We start from the raw sequence: 14,352 nt of genomic DNA, 5'->3' as shown, positions 1-14,352 counted from the left end.
GCATTAGAAAATGTATCAGTGGTGTATACAACAGTTGTGGGATATTGATAAGTCTGAAGCTATTTTGCCCTTACAAACACCCACAGTCCATTACAATGAATAACATTAAAACATTAAAATACTTAGACCTAGGCCTATTTATTTTATTAGGTCAGAAAGGAATTATCCATGATTATTACACTCCAATCTGGCTACTCCTCTCTGGTTAGAAAATGGGCTTTAACGGTTAACTTTCAATGCAATGAAGGCAAACTCTTTCTACTGGTTATTTTTACGAGGGATATGACTCTTTGAATGAATTTAAGCTCCACCTTCATTTAAGTCACTCACCAGCACACATATGTTCTATAAAATCACATGCAGACGCAACAAACGCGACCTTCAGCCACAGAGTTTTCGAAATCCCGAAGCTGCCATAAAACCTCTCGTCCTAGTCCAGATGCGTTTCACACGTGCTTTACCATTTATCATGTTATGGGCTGCAGACTGCGCGTGTCCGTCTCCAAACCAGGATGCGCGCAACATCACTTTAGACACCCTCCAGCTGTTGGACCAGGGACGCTGTCTCTTTACATCTATCCTGCCATCAGATACAGCTGTGAAGGTACTGGTGTGTGTCTTTGTGGTGATGACCATTATCTCACTTGGTATCAATGGGTGCACTCTGTTTAGTCTCGGCAGTTCAGAAGACTTTTCCTGGGAGCCACGCTTTGCCTTGCTGAAAAACCTCATAGTGAGTGATATTCTACTCATTGTCACCCAAGGTCCAACAGTGATACACTGCCTGTTGCAGAAGACCACGCTGCCGTACGGAGCTTGGTGTGTCACTCAGTTCTTTCTTAACACCGTTTGTGTTTCCTGCACTATATTTACTATCACCTGCATGGCCCTGGAGCGCTACCTGTACGTGTGCCAGGCCATCTACTACGTCAGTATACTAACCACAAATCGCCTTTACCTCACAGTCGGGCTTACGTGGCTTATTTCAGTGTGTTTATCGGCAATTGTCACAGCTTTGCTCAGTTTAGGGCACAAGAACTCATTGCTGGGCAAACCCATTACAGGACTACTCTGTGAGCCGGACACCTTGGAGTCCCACCTGGGCTTTCCACGGGCTGCTGCGGTGTTTCGCAAACTGGTTGGGCTAATGGTGACGCTGCTTTGCATCTTTTCCTACTCGTTCGCATACCTGCGCATGTATCAGGAGGCGCGCAACGCCGTTCAGCCTTTCCAGCAAGTCAATGTGAGGGCGCGCAAAACCGTAATGTTTTACTGCTCGATGCTGCTAGTTCAGCTGCTCCCCATCTTTCTGAAGATAGCCTCGGATGCTCTGTGGGAACTCGAAGGCAACATGGCCATGATCCAGTCGCTGGATCATCCTGGAGGCTGGACGTCAGCTGGGACCCTCCACATCATGCTGCTGGTGATGTTTCAGGTGCCTCCTTGCATTAATCCACTCGTTTACGGTCTGCGCAACAGGGAGGTGAGGGAAGTTCTGCCCAGGCTGCTGAGGTGGAGGAGGCAGAACCGCTGAGTGAGCCCGCGATTGAAACCACGCAGGTCGTTTCATCTTTCCCGGCGAGATGTTTCAGGGAATTTTCAGTCAACATTCAGTGGCAGGCAACATTTATAAAGGAAGATGGATAGATGTCATCTGTATGTATTTTTGTGAAGGTTTATTGTGAGATTATAATAACGCACAATACAAAACTTTAATGAAAAATACTTTGAATTCAAAACATATAGTAAATTTGACTCAGATTTAACTTGCCTTTTGTTCACATAAAACATGTCTAGTTTCTAGGTATAACACTTTACATTAAGGTTCAATTTGTTAATATTAGTTAATGCATTAGGTATCAGGAACAAACAATGAACACAAATTCATAATACATTAAATTTTTAACTTAAACTTGACATTTAAAAAAGTGTTAGATAATCAGCATTAAAGAATGAAAATTCTGTAAAATTTAGGCTTATTGTATAGGCCTTTCACATTATATATGTATATATTTTAAATACAGGTCTATATCATTGATTGCTTACTATTATGAGAAAATAATTAAAATAGCTGCTCAATGTCTGTGAATTTTACAGATGGTTGTTACAGATTAAACTTACAATGTTTAAAGTACAAATCCACAAAAGCTTTGAGCAGATGGTATATAACCATGACATGGTACTGTACAGCATATGCTTAAAGTTAAATATAATCATGATCCCACTCTGAATACAGGATCTGAGGGATACAATGTTAACACTCTTAATGATTACTTGCAGAAGAATGCATACTGTAACTAATTAGGCATAGCAAAAATGAGTGAAAAAAGGTGATAGTTCCAATATAACAGATATCAGGTATAATGGCAGCTATGGCAGAGACTAATACTTCATAAATTAATACAATATACAGTATATACAATATATCACATTTTATTTATTTATATGAATTTATATGAATTTATGTGTATGGAATTATTTATTTGGATGAATTTGTGTATGTATATGTGCAGTATTTTTTTTATATTTATTTGTGACAAAAATGTGAACTTGTGTCGAGTTCAATGTTGCCATCTATGAAAAAAAGCTTAATTATGCATTATGAATACATTGTTGATTCTTTCCACTTTAAATTTGAATAGAAATTAAAAGGTATGATATTATCATTTGGTGCAAAGTAATAAAAGTATGTGATGCAACTTCATAAGCGTATTAAAATACATCAGAAATCTACAGTTCTAGTTCCTGTGCTTAATAAACTGTTGGAAATGGTGTCCAAATCCTAATGACTGTACAAATAGCACAGACACATCAACAACCAAAAGCCCCGCTGCTTCTTTTGTGATCTGGATTTTAAGATAAAATGGATTAAGATTATCCATTTTAATATTAATATTTTAAACACCTTTAGCATGGCGTAAGTTTGTACTCCCAAGCACCACCCACATTTTCTTCAGAAATGTAAAACTCTTTTAATTTGATCTCTTGGAACATTTAATAATTATTATTATTTTCTGTGTCCACAGCTTGTACGGCAACATGCTACATTACTGCAACATTTGACACTTTTTAAAACCTGCAAGCTGCAATTGATCTCAAATGTGATCAATCTTTCAATTATTTAGTTCATTCAAAGTTTCTTTTAATAACAGAGTCTCTTAATTTGCTAAATAGGTGATAGGAAATTTGCAATAAATAAAATTTATATATACTGAAAGTTAATTATAATTCTGGCAAATGTGTGAAAACCTAAAGGGAAAATCCATATTCTCTTTTTCCTGAATGCTTCCTACATACACTACAGAAGCATGCATACAATAGGAAAAAGAACAAAAGTGTGCAGCTCATGAAATCTAACTCTTTCATTTAAAGGAGAGAGAATAGAGAAACCTTGACTAAAGAATTGCTGTTGAACTTTTCTGAGGGAATGCAATACTTTGTAATTTACATCTGGTCTTGCTCACCAACTATGCTACTATTATTTTATCGCTCTCTAGTGGATCAAAAAAGTAACATGTCTTTACTATCTCAGAGTCATTATTCAGTTCAAGCATTTCAAATGCGGTTTAAAGCCCCCTTTTTAATGATAAGAGTTCTTGACAAATACTTAACTAATATTAAAGTTTTGGTTTATGCACAGATATATGGTAAATGTCATAAACATAATTATATGTGGCAACCAGCAGGTGAATTTAAATGGTAATTTTGCACACACTACGCCACCCTGCGAATTCCACCCAAGGAAATTAGTGTCACCAAAGGACACACAAGTTCGTTCATCCAATAAAAGCTCAGAAAAAGGGTTAACAATACAAAAAAATTAAATTTATTAAATCACATAATCGCTTTAAAACCATCATTAAAACACATCAGGCCTTGGTCAAAGCACAGTCAATCATAAGGGTTTGGCTCTTGAGGAAATCACAAGAAAGCCAGCTAACTGGGGCTTACCGGCAGGGTCAGGCTATCCAAAATTGAATTTGCCTATAGCAGAGAAATCGTTCCCTTCACCAGTCCACGCACACACATGAACACCACTTTCTACTGATGGACACAACACACTGTGAGTAAGACACCACCACCGCTTGAAGGGAATAAAGCCAGCCTCCCTGCCTTTGGCACCCAGACTCTGTAACACAACAAACAGAGCAAACCTGGTAAAACGTCACTTCTATGCACACAGAATTAATAAAGAGAAAGGAACTGGACTGTCCCCACGCTGAATTGACAGTAAGTCAATTAAATGGCAAAACAAATACAAAAAAACAAATTGTGCAGAGCAAAAGCAGAGTGTCGCCACTCTTAGTAGGAATTTCAATAGCAAATAAATCAAACAACCCACAAACAAAAAGGCCAAAACAAGAAAATAATGAACTGCAAAACAACCAAAGGACAGAGCGCCACCACTTTTAAAGATGGAAATCAACAAAACAAAATGCGAATGATGATATTAAATACAAAACCAAAAAAAATAAGGAATCTCACTCCTGGCCTAATGTAAATGAAGACAATTTAAACAAAATAAAAGAAAACAATCCAATAATTAATATTCAGATTAATTAGCGTCAGGGCCTGCCAGAATGAGCATGGCTTTTAGATATATAAGCCCCCATTCCGTCATAGAATTCAGGTTGATTCGACTGAAGCGATCCTCTGATCAAAGCACAGTAGCACGGGGAGTTACACAATACTCGTTCCCTACTCTCAGGGAACCGAGGTTACGTTAGTAACCGAGACGTTCAATTTGAGAGGTCTCTTTAAGTAGCTTACGCTATGGGAACCCCTTTCAAAACGCTGTGCATGCTTTAAAAACTTCGTCCCATACTATAGCCTAGGGCCAAGCGCCCGAAGCTCATAGAAGAGTAAAGTTATGAGTCCTAATATAGGCCAGATCAGTAATGAGGCTCATATAGGAAAATAATCGGAATGGGCCTTATAAAGGGCCATTCTCTTTCTTATATGGTATATAGAACCGTAGTTCATGTTTACCCAGGACCAGACAGACGTCAGGCCTTATAATTGTGAAAATGTGCTTAACACTTTATTCATACGGAAAAAACCCTCGCTTGCAAAGTTGGAACTTCCATATTATAAAACCTCATAAATGTGGACGGTAAGGCTCAGCCTGCCGCCACCCAAATATCTTCAATTGGTATTCCATTGGTATTCCACTCAACCATGCCAACAACAAGGCCATGCCTCTCGTGGAATGAGCTTTGATGCCTATGGGACAACGGAGGCCTTAGACTCATAAGCCAGCGAGATAGCATCAACTATCCAGCTTGACAGTCTCTGCTATGTGACCACAGAACCTCTGGTGTGGCCTCCGAAGCATACGAAGAGCTGTTCTGACTGCCTGAAGGGGGCAGAACGCTCCAAATAGACACTGAGAGCCCTCACAGGGCAGAGTAGGTTTGCGTCTCTTTTGTCTTCTGATGAAGGAAGAGCTGACAGCGAAATGACCTGCACTCTGAACGGAGTCTAGAGCACTTTAGGAACACACCCGTGCCTTGGCTTAAGGATGACTCTGGAGTCGTTGGGCCCGAATTTAAGGCAGGAAGCGTTCACTGAGAGTGCTTGCAAATCACCCACTCGCTTGACTGATGCCAGTGCTAGCAAGAGAGCAGTTTTGAGTGAAAGCAACTTCAGGTCAGCAGACTGAAGTGACTCGAAAGGGGCCCCTTTCATGGCCTTCAGGACCGTGGAAAGGTCCCAAATAGGTATAGAGGGGGATCGAGGTGAGTTTAGCCTTCTGGCCCCCTTGAGGAAGCGCACGACTAGGTCGTTTCTTCCCAGTTATTGCCCAGCCCCGTGAGCATAAAATGCTGCTATGGCCGCCACATATACGTTGAGTGTGGAGGGGGTGTGACCCGCGTCCAAAAGCTCTTGTAGAAAGGAAAGTACCCTTGTCACTTCACATGAGTAGGGGTCCAGGTTCCGTGCTGTGCACTAGCTGGAGAACACTGACCATTTTAGAGCATAAAGACGCCTGGTTGAAGGCGCTCTTGCTTCATTAATGGTAATTAGCACCTTATCCGGAAGGTTCCCAGATACCCATTGAGGGGCCATACATGGATGGCCCACAAGTCGGGACAGGGATGCCAGATCCTCCCATTCACCTGCGTGAGGAGGTCTCTCCTCAGCGGTATTGGCCATGGGGCTGATTCCAAAAGCTGAGTCAACTCTGAGAACCATGACTGGTTCTTCCAGAGCGGGGCTACCAAGAGCTATCAGTTGTCTTCTGAGGCGAAAAGATCAACCTCTGCCTCACCGAAAATGCTCCATATCATCTGAACCATTTGCGGGTGAAGAGACCATTCCCCCAGGCAGACAATTTCTCTGCATAGCATATCCGCACCCTGATTCAGAATGCCTGGCACGTGCACCGCTCTTAGCGAGCGCAGGTTGAGCTGAGCCCATGTTTGGCCATGGGGTGCAGGTTGCTTGACTTGAGACCGCCTTGGAGATTTAAATAGGAAACCACTGACATGTAGTCCGACCGGACCAAGACATGGTGACCTTTTATGTATGGGAGGAAAGCTTTTAGTGATAGAGCGACCACTCTCATCTCTAGACAGTTTATGTGTAGGCACCTCTACAGGCTCGACCAAAGGCCGGAGATGGGCTTGCCCTCGCCCCCCAACCTCCTTTGGAAGCGTCTGTTGAGATTACTTTCCTCTTCGAAATCACGCCGATACTCACGCCGGACTGATACCAGTCGACTGCTTTTCCAAGGAGCCAGGGCTCTGACACAGCAGTGGTTCACTTTGATGCGTAAGTGGCCAGATTGCCATGCGTGAGCTGGTACACTGGGTTTCAACCAGTGCTGGAGGGGACACATATACAGTAGACCCAACTGGAGTACTGATGATGCTGAGGCCATGAGGCCTAGCATCCTCTGAAATCTCTTGAGAGGAGCGCAAGCAGCTGCTCTGAATGATGCCGCTAGACGCTGGATGGAGTGTGCGCTCTGACGTCAGCTGCGCTCTCATCTGTATAGAATTTATGACTGTTCCCAGAAAAGGTATACTCTGGCTGGGAGACAGTGCGCTTTTTGAAGCATTGATGCTGAGACCTAGGCATTCTAGATGGCCGAGGAGCCAGGATCTCTGAGTTATTAACTGCGCCTCTGATTGGGCTATAACCAGCCAATCGTCGAGGAAGTTCAACACTCGCACTCCCCGTTGTCTCCGGCGGGGGGGCGAGAGCTGCGTCCATGCACTTCATAAACGTACGAGGTGCTAGGGATTAACAGAATGGTAGTACTGTGTACTGATAAGCCTGCCCCTTGAAGGCGAATCTCAAAAATGGCCTATGATGGGGTGCTATCTGAATGTGACAGTAACCATCTTTCAGATCCACTGAGAAAAACCAAACCCCTGGTTTAATCTTTGCGAAGATTTGTTTGGTTGTCAGCATTCTGAACGGGCGTATCATAAACTGTAAATCATAGACTGTAAAAGCCCAACTTGCTTAGTGATAAGGGGACTAGGGCTGCGTTCCAGTCCAAAATTGACATGCCCTTCACTCGCTAACTTCCCTCCGTCTCGTTCACTCGGATGTGCGTCATTGCTTACGTTGCATTGCTTACGTTGCTTACGAGTGCCCACTTCTGGCGGAAACTGCAATGGGCGGAACTGGAACGTCCTAAGCCCTTGATCACTTGGAATCAGCTATGGAGTTGATTTATTATGTAAATTTTTTTCCCTTTAAGAATTTGTTTAATGCAGCATCCAAATGTATATAGGTGTGTTTGTGTTGTTTTATATAAAAAAATCTAATTAATATATCATAGAGTTGTTTGTGGTGGTGATGATTAGACGAGATCTGCAGTCACGTCACAATCGTATTACATTGTGGTATATGGAGCTGCCTGAAGTGTACATATGAAGTAGACTCGCTCCCTCTGTCAAAATCGAGGGAACGAGGGTCTGTCCATATAAACTTCCCTCGTCCACTTCATGAAGTGGAACGCACTTCAAAATGGCGGCAGGGATTCACCCGAGGGGAAGTGCTTAGGGAAGTTCGCAAGTGCATGTCTAAAAGTGGACTGGAACGCAGCACTGCTCTACAGCCCTTTTCACTAACAGTTTTGACACTTCGGTGCGAAGGACGTGAGCTGCCTCGCTTCTCATCGATGTCTCGACCACAGCTAGAGAGCGCGGGGGTCTTCAAGCAAACTGTAGCGAGTAGCCTCATTTTATTATGTTCAACACCCATTTTGATATTCCGGTGATGGCTTCCCAGGCCTTGGCCCGCATAGCTAGGGGCTGAATGAAGGTTGGGGATGGGCCGCTTTAGTGATAGGGATCCGGCCGCCCAGTTCTTTTGTGTTTGTCGTACTGTGTGAACAGTGCTTACGTGCAGGGGTGCGTACTTCATAGTGGGCACACAATCTACATTCATTACATTTCCAGCGAGAGATGGGGGGAAAACGGACACTGTGGGAACAGTCCTTATGCGCAGGGGTCCTCGGATCTCTTTTCGTGTTTTATTTTGGTCGCCGTAAAAACGGCCTTTATTTGCAGGTGTGCATGTTTTAAAACAGACTAATTTACTGCAATACTGACAGTCCCAGCCGCCTGAACTAAAGAGGGGACTGGGTGGTTAATGTTATTCGAATCTTACCTAGAATCAAAATATAATGAGGTTACAAATGTCACACGCCATGCAAACTTGAAGAAGCTGTGTAAAATTAAAAACAACACTACGTTTTCTATTAAATAAAATAAAAATCTAAATTCTGTCATGATCCCTCTCCCTTAAGTAGGCCTAGTTCCAAACCATGTAAGACTTTCGTTCATCTTCGAAAGAAAAACTGACATATTATAATGAACCCTGGTAGATTTACATCCCTTCGACGATCGATTCACCAAATCTGTTCACGTTTCAAAAAGTTAATCGAAAAAAAAAAAGCATTATCAAATCCACATGAATTGCGTGGTTTCCTCCTAGTCCTCGAAAGAGACACGATCGCTCTATATATTTTTAACAGTTTAAATTTAGACTTCTAAATCTAATAAATTTTAGTAACAGATGCACGCACAGCATATGTGATAAACGGAAGATCTGAGTGAGATGTGAGCCGAGGCAAGCTCATTTTCATGAGAACCAATCAGAACCATTCAACGGCTCTGGAACAACCAGGACTAGTCACACGTGTTATGCTTTTTTAAACACCTTTGGAAAATGTATCTATGATGCATTTCAAATAATATGATGTTGGAGGGGAAAGAAGCATACAGGTGCAAATTAGAACAACAATTGACCCTTCACTAAGCCCAACCCTCCTTAGTTACTGTCGCTACGCCTGTCAAGCTTTCGCGTCTAGCACATCTATTACAGTGTGTATGCACCGGTGTCAGACATTCCCAATGAGATAATTAGTAATTTTTGGCGAACATGTGAAATATCTGAAAGAGCAAGACAAAAGGGACTGCAGTATGCATTCGAGGGATATATCCACGACATAATATGCAACCGATTAGAGAATAATTTAATAAAAATTGAAGCTAAAGCCTATAGTCGCAACAGCCGCAGCCTCATATGCTGACAAATCAAATTGTCACGTAACACACACAGGAGAGAGAGATCCAATAGCAGGTAAGAATATAATAGGGAAATCCATAATCGTACATCCAGTCCAGGCAAGGGTCAAATCCAAAAGGCAATCCAAAAACAAGAAAACAAACACGAACAGGCAAAAACAGGCAACCAGAAGTGGTGTGACAATATACAAGGACTCCGTAACAAACACTAAACAGGCAGGGTATTTATACACATATCTAACAAGACTAACACAGAACAGCTGGGAACAATGATTACGGGGAACAGCTGAGTGCAATGAACTGATGAGTGACAGAATGCTGGGAATTGAAGTCAAATGTGAAGGACACCATGAGAACGAGGACCTCTAGTGATAGACAAGGGAACACAACCAGACACTGTGACATAACCCCCCCCTCTTCGGAGCGGCTACCAGACGCTCCACGCCAACACTGAAACACGAAACAAGAGTTCAGGAGGGAGGTGGAACGGTGGAGGATCAGGGGGAGGGATGGTGGGCCAGGTCCGTGAAGGGAGACAGGAACAAGGGGTGAGGGCTTAACCGGGAACCAGGGCAAAACAGAAAGTCTATCGGGCGACCAGGGCGAAGCAGACAGTCCATCGGGTGGCCAGGGCGAAGCAGACAGTCCATCGGGCGGCCAGGGCGAAGCAGACGACCCATCGGGCGGCCAGGGCGAAGCAGACGACCCATCGGGCGGCCAGGGCGAAGCAGACGACCCATCGGGCGGCCAGGGCGAAGCAGACGACCCATCGGGCGGCCAGGGCGAAGCAGACGACCCATCGGGCGGCCATGGCAGAGGCTCTGGAACAGACACTGGCACTGGCTCAGGAATAGCAGACACTGGCTCTGGAACAGCAGACACTGGCTCCGGCTCTGGGACAGGAGACACGGGCATGTCCAGGATCCGAGCCAGACGCTCCAGATAGTCCAGGTCCATGAAGGCAGACGGAACGTGAACAGTCTCTGACTGGGCAGACGGGACGTGAACGGTCTCTCGCTGGGCAGACGTGAACGGTCTCTCGCTGGGCAGACGTGACGTGAACAGTCCCTCGCTGGGCAGACGTGACGTGAACAGTCTCTCGCTGGGCAGACGTGACGTGAACAGTCTCTCGCTGGGCAGACGTGACGTGAACAGTCTCTCGCTGGGCAGACGTGACGTGAACAGTCTCTCGCTGGGCAGACGTGACGTGAACAGTCTCTCGCTGGGCAGACGTGACGTGAACAGTCTCTCGCTGGGCAGACGTGACGTGAACAGTCTCTCGCTGGGCAGACGTGACGTGAACAGTCTCTCGCTGGGCAGACGTGACGTGAACAGTCTCTCGCTGGGCAGACGTGACGTGAACAGTCTCTCGCTGGGCAGACGTGACGTGAACAGTCTCTCGCTGGGCAGACGTGACGTGAACAGTCTCTCGCTGGGCAGACGTGACGTGAACAGTCTCTCGCTGGGCAGCATGACGTGAACATATACAAGGACTCCGTAACAAACACTAAACAGGCAGGGTATTTATACACATATCTAACAAGACTAACACAGAACAGCTGGGAACAATGATAACGGGGAACAGCTGAGTGCAATGAACTGATGAGTGACAGTGACAGACAGAATGCTGGGAATTGAAGTCAAATGTGAAGGACACCGTGAGAACGAGGACCTCTAGTGATAGACAAGGGAACACAACCAGACACTGTGACACAAATGGGAAACACAAAAATCGAGGAAAAGCTATGTTCGTGCACAGCAGGGTAAGTGAAATGTGAAACTAATCTAATACTTATAAATCAAACAGTTTATCCATAAATCTTGTGGAATAACACTAACACCGGGAGAGCAGCGATCGGATTGGGTTAAAGTTACTCAATCAGGGGTAGTAACGTTAGGCCGTTGATTAAGAAAATGCTGAAATATATTTTAAAGTATGTCAGTTAGACAAGAGGGAGGCTCACTGACATACTTTGAAATATATTTCAGCATTTTGTTAATCGACATGTTAAAACATTGTTAATACATGTGCATAATGAACAAAGAACCGTAATTATTTCCAAGCACTTCCAAGCAATATGTGTTTTTGTTAATCCTGTCGACACTTAGTTGTGAATGGGCTCTCCCACACTGCTTGATCCACGAACATCCTTTCCCACCTTGGCTTTTAGATTTTCGGGAAGAAAAAAAATTACACTCCCCCGTCCAAACTTTTAGGATACCGGGTATCAGATCTGCACAATCCATACGCACAACGCTTCGGCATGTTCCCCTCGCTCCAAAGCTTGCCAGACCTCCCGCGCCAAGTTAAGGTTGCTAAGACACGATTGGCCAGTGGCGGTTTTCGGGCGTGGCTTAGCGAAGGGTCAATTGCAGCAGGATGGAGTGAAGCAGGTCTGGGCTGGCATGAGTAAGATCACAGGTATGAAGCAGAAGGGGGGTTCTCTACTTGATGGTGACAAGGACCTGGCTGACGATCTGAACAGATTCTTTAATAGATTTGATAACCCGATGCCACATCAGACCGCCACACCTGGTCTGCCGCTGCCTGGTGTTGTTTCCCGTCCCTCACTCATCCCATCCATGATATCGTCTCCCCTCTCTCCCCTTTCTTCCATCAGTGACATCATAACCTCCCAAAAGACCTCTCTCTACTCCAACTTTTCTCTAACTGTACCAACGGTGTTAAATCACTCTCAGGTTAAGGGTGAACTGAACCGTCTGAAGCTGGGAGAAGCAGTGGGGCCTGATGATATTGGGCCCAGACTGTTGAGGACATGTTCTACCCAGTTGAGTGATATTTTTACATACCTGTTTAATCTAAGTCTGCACCTACAAAAGGACCCGGAACTCTGGAAAACATCCTGTTTGATTCCAATTCCAAAGAAGAGATATCCATCTAACCATAACGATTACAGACCTGTAGCACTCACCTCACATATCATGAAGACGTTCGAGAGACAGGTCCTTTCTTACATCAAGGCCTGTATGTCAAATTACGTGGATTCGTTGCAGTTTGCATACCAGTCCAACATGGGTGCTGATGATGCCCTTATTTACAAGCTACAAAGAACTCATGCACATCTGGACACCTCTGATGCATCTGTGAGATTCACGTTTTTCGACTTCTCAAGCGCCTTCAATACGATCCAGCCCCGACTGTTGCGTGAGAAGATGAGGAGGATGCAGCTGGATTCAACATTGGTCCAGTGGTGTATGAACTATTTATCCAGTAGACCACATGATAAGCTGGACTGGAAGAGCCACATGGAGACAGTGTATAAGAAGGGTCAAAGCCGACTTTATTTTCTAAGAAGGCTTAGGTCATTTAACATTCTGCCGTCCTTTACTGTGTAACGTCTATCAGACAGTGGTGGCAAGTGCTCTGTTCTTTGCTGTGGTGTGCTGGGGAGAGGGTGCTCGCATGGGAGATCTAAATCGAGTCAACAAATTGATAAAGAAAGCAGGATCGGTTGTGGGGACTGAATTTGATATGATCCAGCATGTGGCTGAGAAAAGAATACTCTCTAAACTAAAATCAATCATGGACAATCCCTTACCTCCAATCCATGCTCTTGGGATGATCAACAAGAGCACCTTCAGCCATAGATTGATCGCAGCAAAGTTCAAGTCTGAACGTACCAGGAAGTCCTTTGTACCAGCGGCCATCAGAATGTTTAATGAGTTATGAATATTCACATGTTACTGAATATACTGTTATTAATTCTGCTATTGAATATCCTGTTTTGAATATGCATCTGTTACTGATTATTCGATATAGGTATTATTGTTGTGTATTATGTATTGTTATTGAGTGTTAAAGCTGCCGTGACCATATAATTTCCTGCAAGGGATCAATAAAGTATCAACAACAACAACAACAAATACTTGTGGGGATTTCAGTAGTACAAATCATATAAAGGACAACAGCCTTTTAAGCCTTTTACAAGTAGCCTACAAACAAGTAAAAGTGAACAACATTAATTTTAAGTATGCTTATTGCAATGCTTAATAATAGTACATTATTATTAATCATTAATCATTTTGCTATGTTCATAAATATGCATAGCAACATAAATATGTTTTCTTTAAATACACTAAAACTTCACTAAAAGTATGCTTGTGTTTAGCATATTTCTTAAAACTGTAACTAAGCATTTATTTATTACCAAAGTACTTGTAGTGTACTTTTTAGAAATATATTAAAAGTATGCTTGTGTTTAGCATATTTCTTAAAAGTGTAACTAAACTAAGCATGTATTTATTACCAATATACTTATAGTATACTTTTTAGAAATAGCCTATGTTAAAAAGTATGCTTGTTTTTAGCATATTTCTTAAAAGTATAATTAAGCATATATTTATTACCAATGTACGTATAGAGCACTTGTTAGAAATATATTAAAAGTATGCCTGTGTTTAGCATATTTCTTAAAAGTGTAAAGCATAAAGTTATTACTAATGTAGCCTACATAGTTCACTTTTTAGAAATATGTTAAAAGTATGCTTGTTTTTAATTATTAAAAAATAATAATTACTAAAGTACAATTATTTTAAAGTGTGTTAAAAGTTGTATTGTGATAATAGGTAAAAGCATGATGCTAATATACTTTTAATATATTTAAAGATTGTTGTCATGGAATCACACAACGACACACCCCAGCCAGCTTCAACCCAACACACCTGGTCCCGATCGCAATCACCGGAATTCTGATTTACCTCACCTGCACCTTCATCTCTTCACTCACCACGCCAGCTCTGCATATAAACCCCAGTCAGTCTACAGCTCACTGTCAGGTCTCGT

At 43.1% G+C, this 14,352-nt stretch overlaps 1 protein-coding gene across 1 annotated transcript; it reads left to right on the top strand.

Moving 5' to 3' along the window:
- Positions 1–439: 439 nt before the first annotated feature.
- LOC143722941 (olfactory receptor 2G3) lies at positions 440–1,534 on the top strand. The gene has a single exon (XM_077214712.1). The coding sequence runs from the start codon at positions 440–442 to the stop codon at positions 1,532–1,534; it is 1,095 nt and encodes a 364-aa protein (XP_077070827.1).
- The last annotated feature ends 12,818 nt before the right edge of the window (positions 1,535–14,352 follow it).

This window comes from Siphateles boraxobius, unplaced genomic scaffold, assembly GCF_051911475.1.
Source record: "Siphateles boraxobius isolate OS27281-9 unplaced genomic scaffold, OSU_SipBor_1 68, whole genome shotgun sequence".
Taxonomy (NCBI): domain Eukaryota; kingdom Metazoa; phylum Chordata; class Actinopteri; order Cypriniformes; family Leuciscidae; genus Siphateles; species Siphateles boraxobius.
The sequence above is the reverse complement of the archived record's forward strand: the minus strand, read 5'-3'. Positions and strand labels throughout refer to the sequence as shown.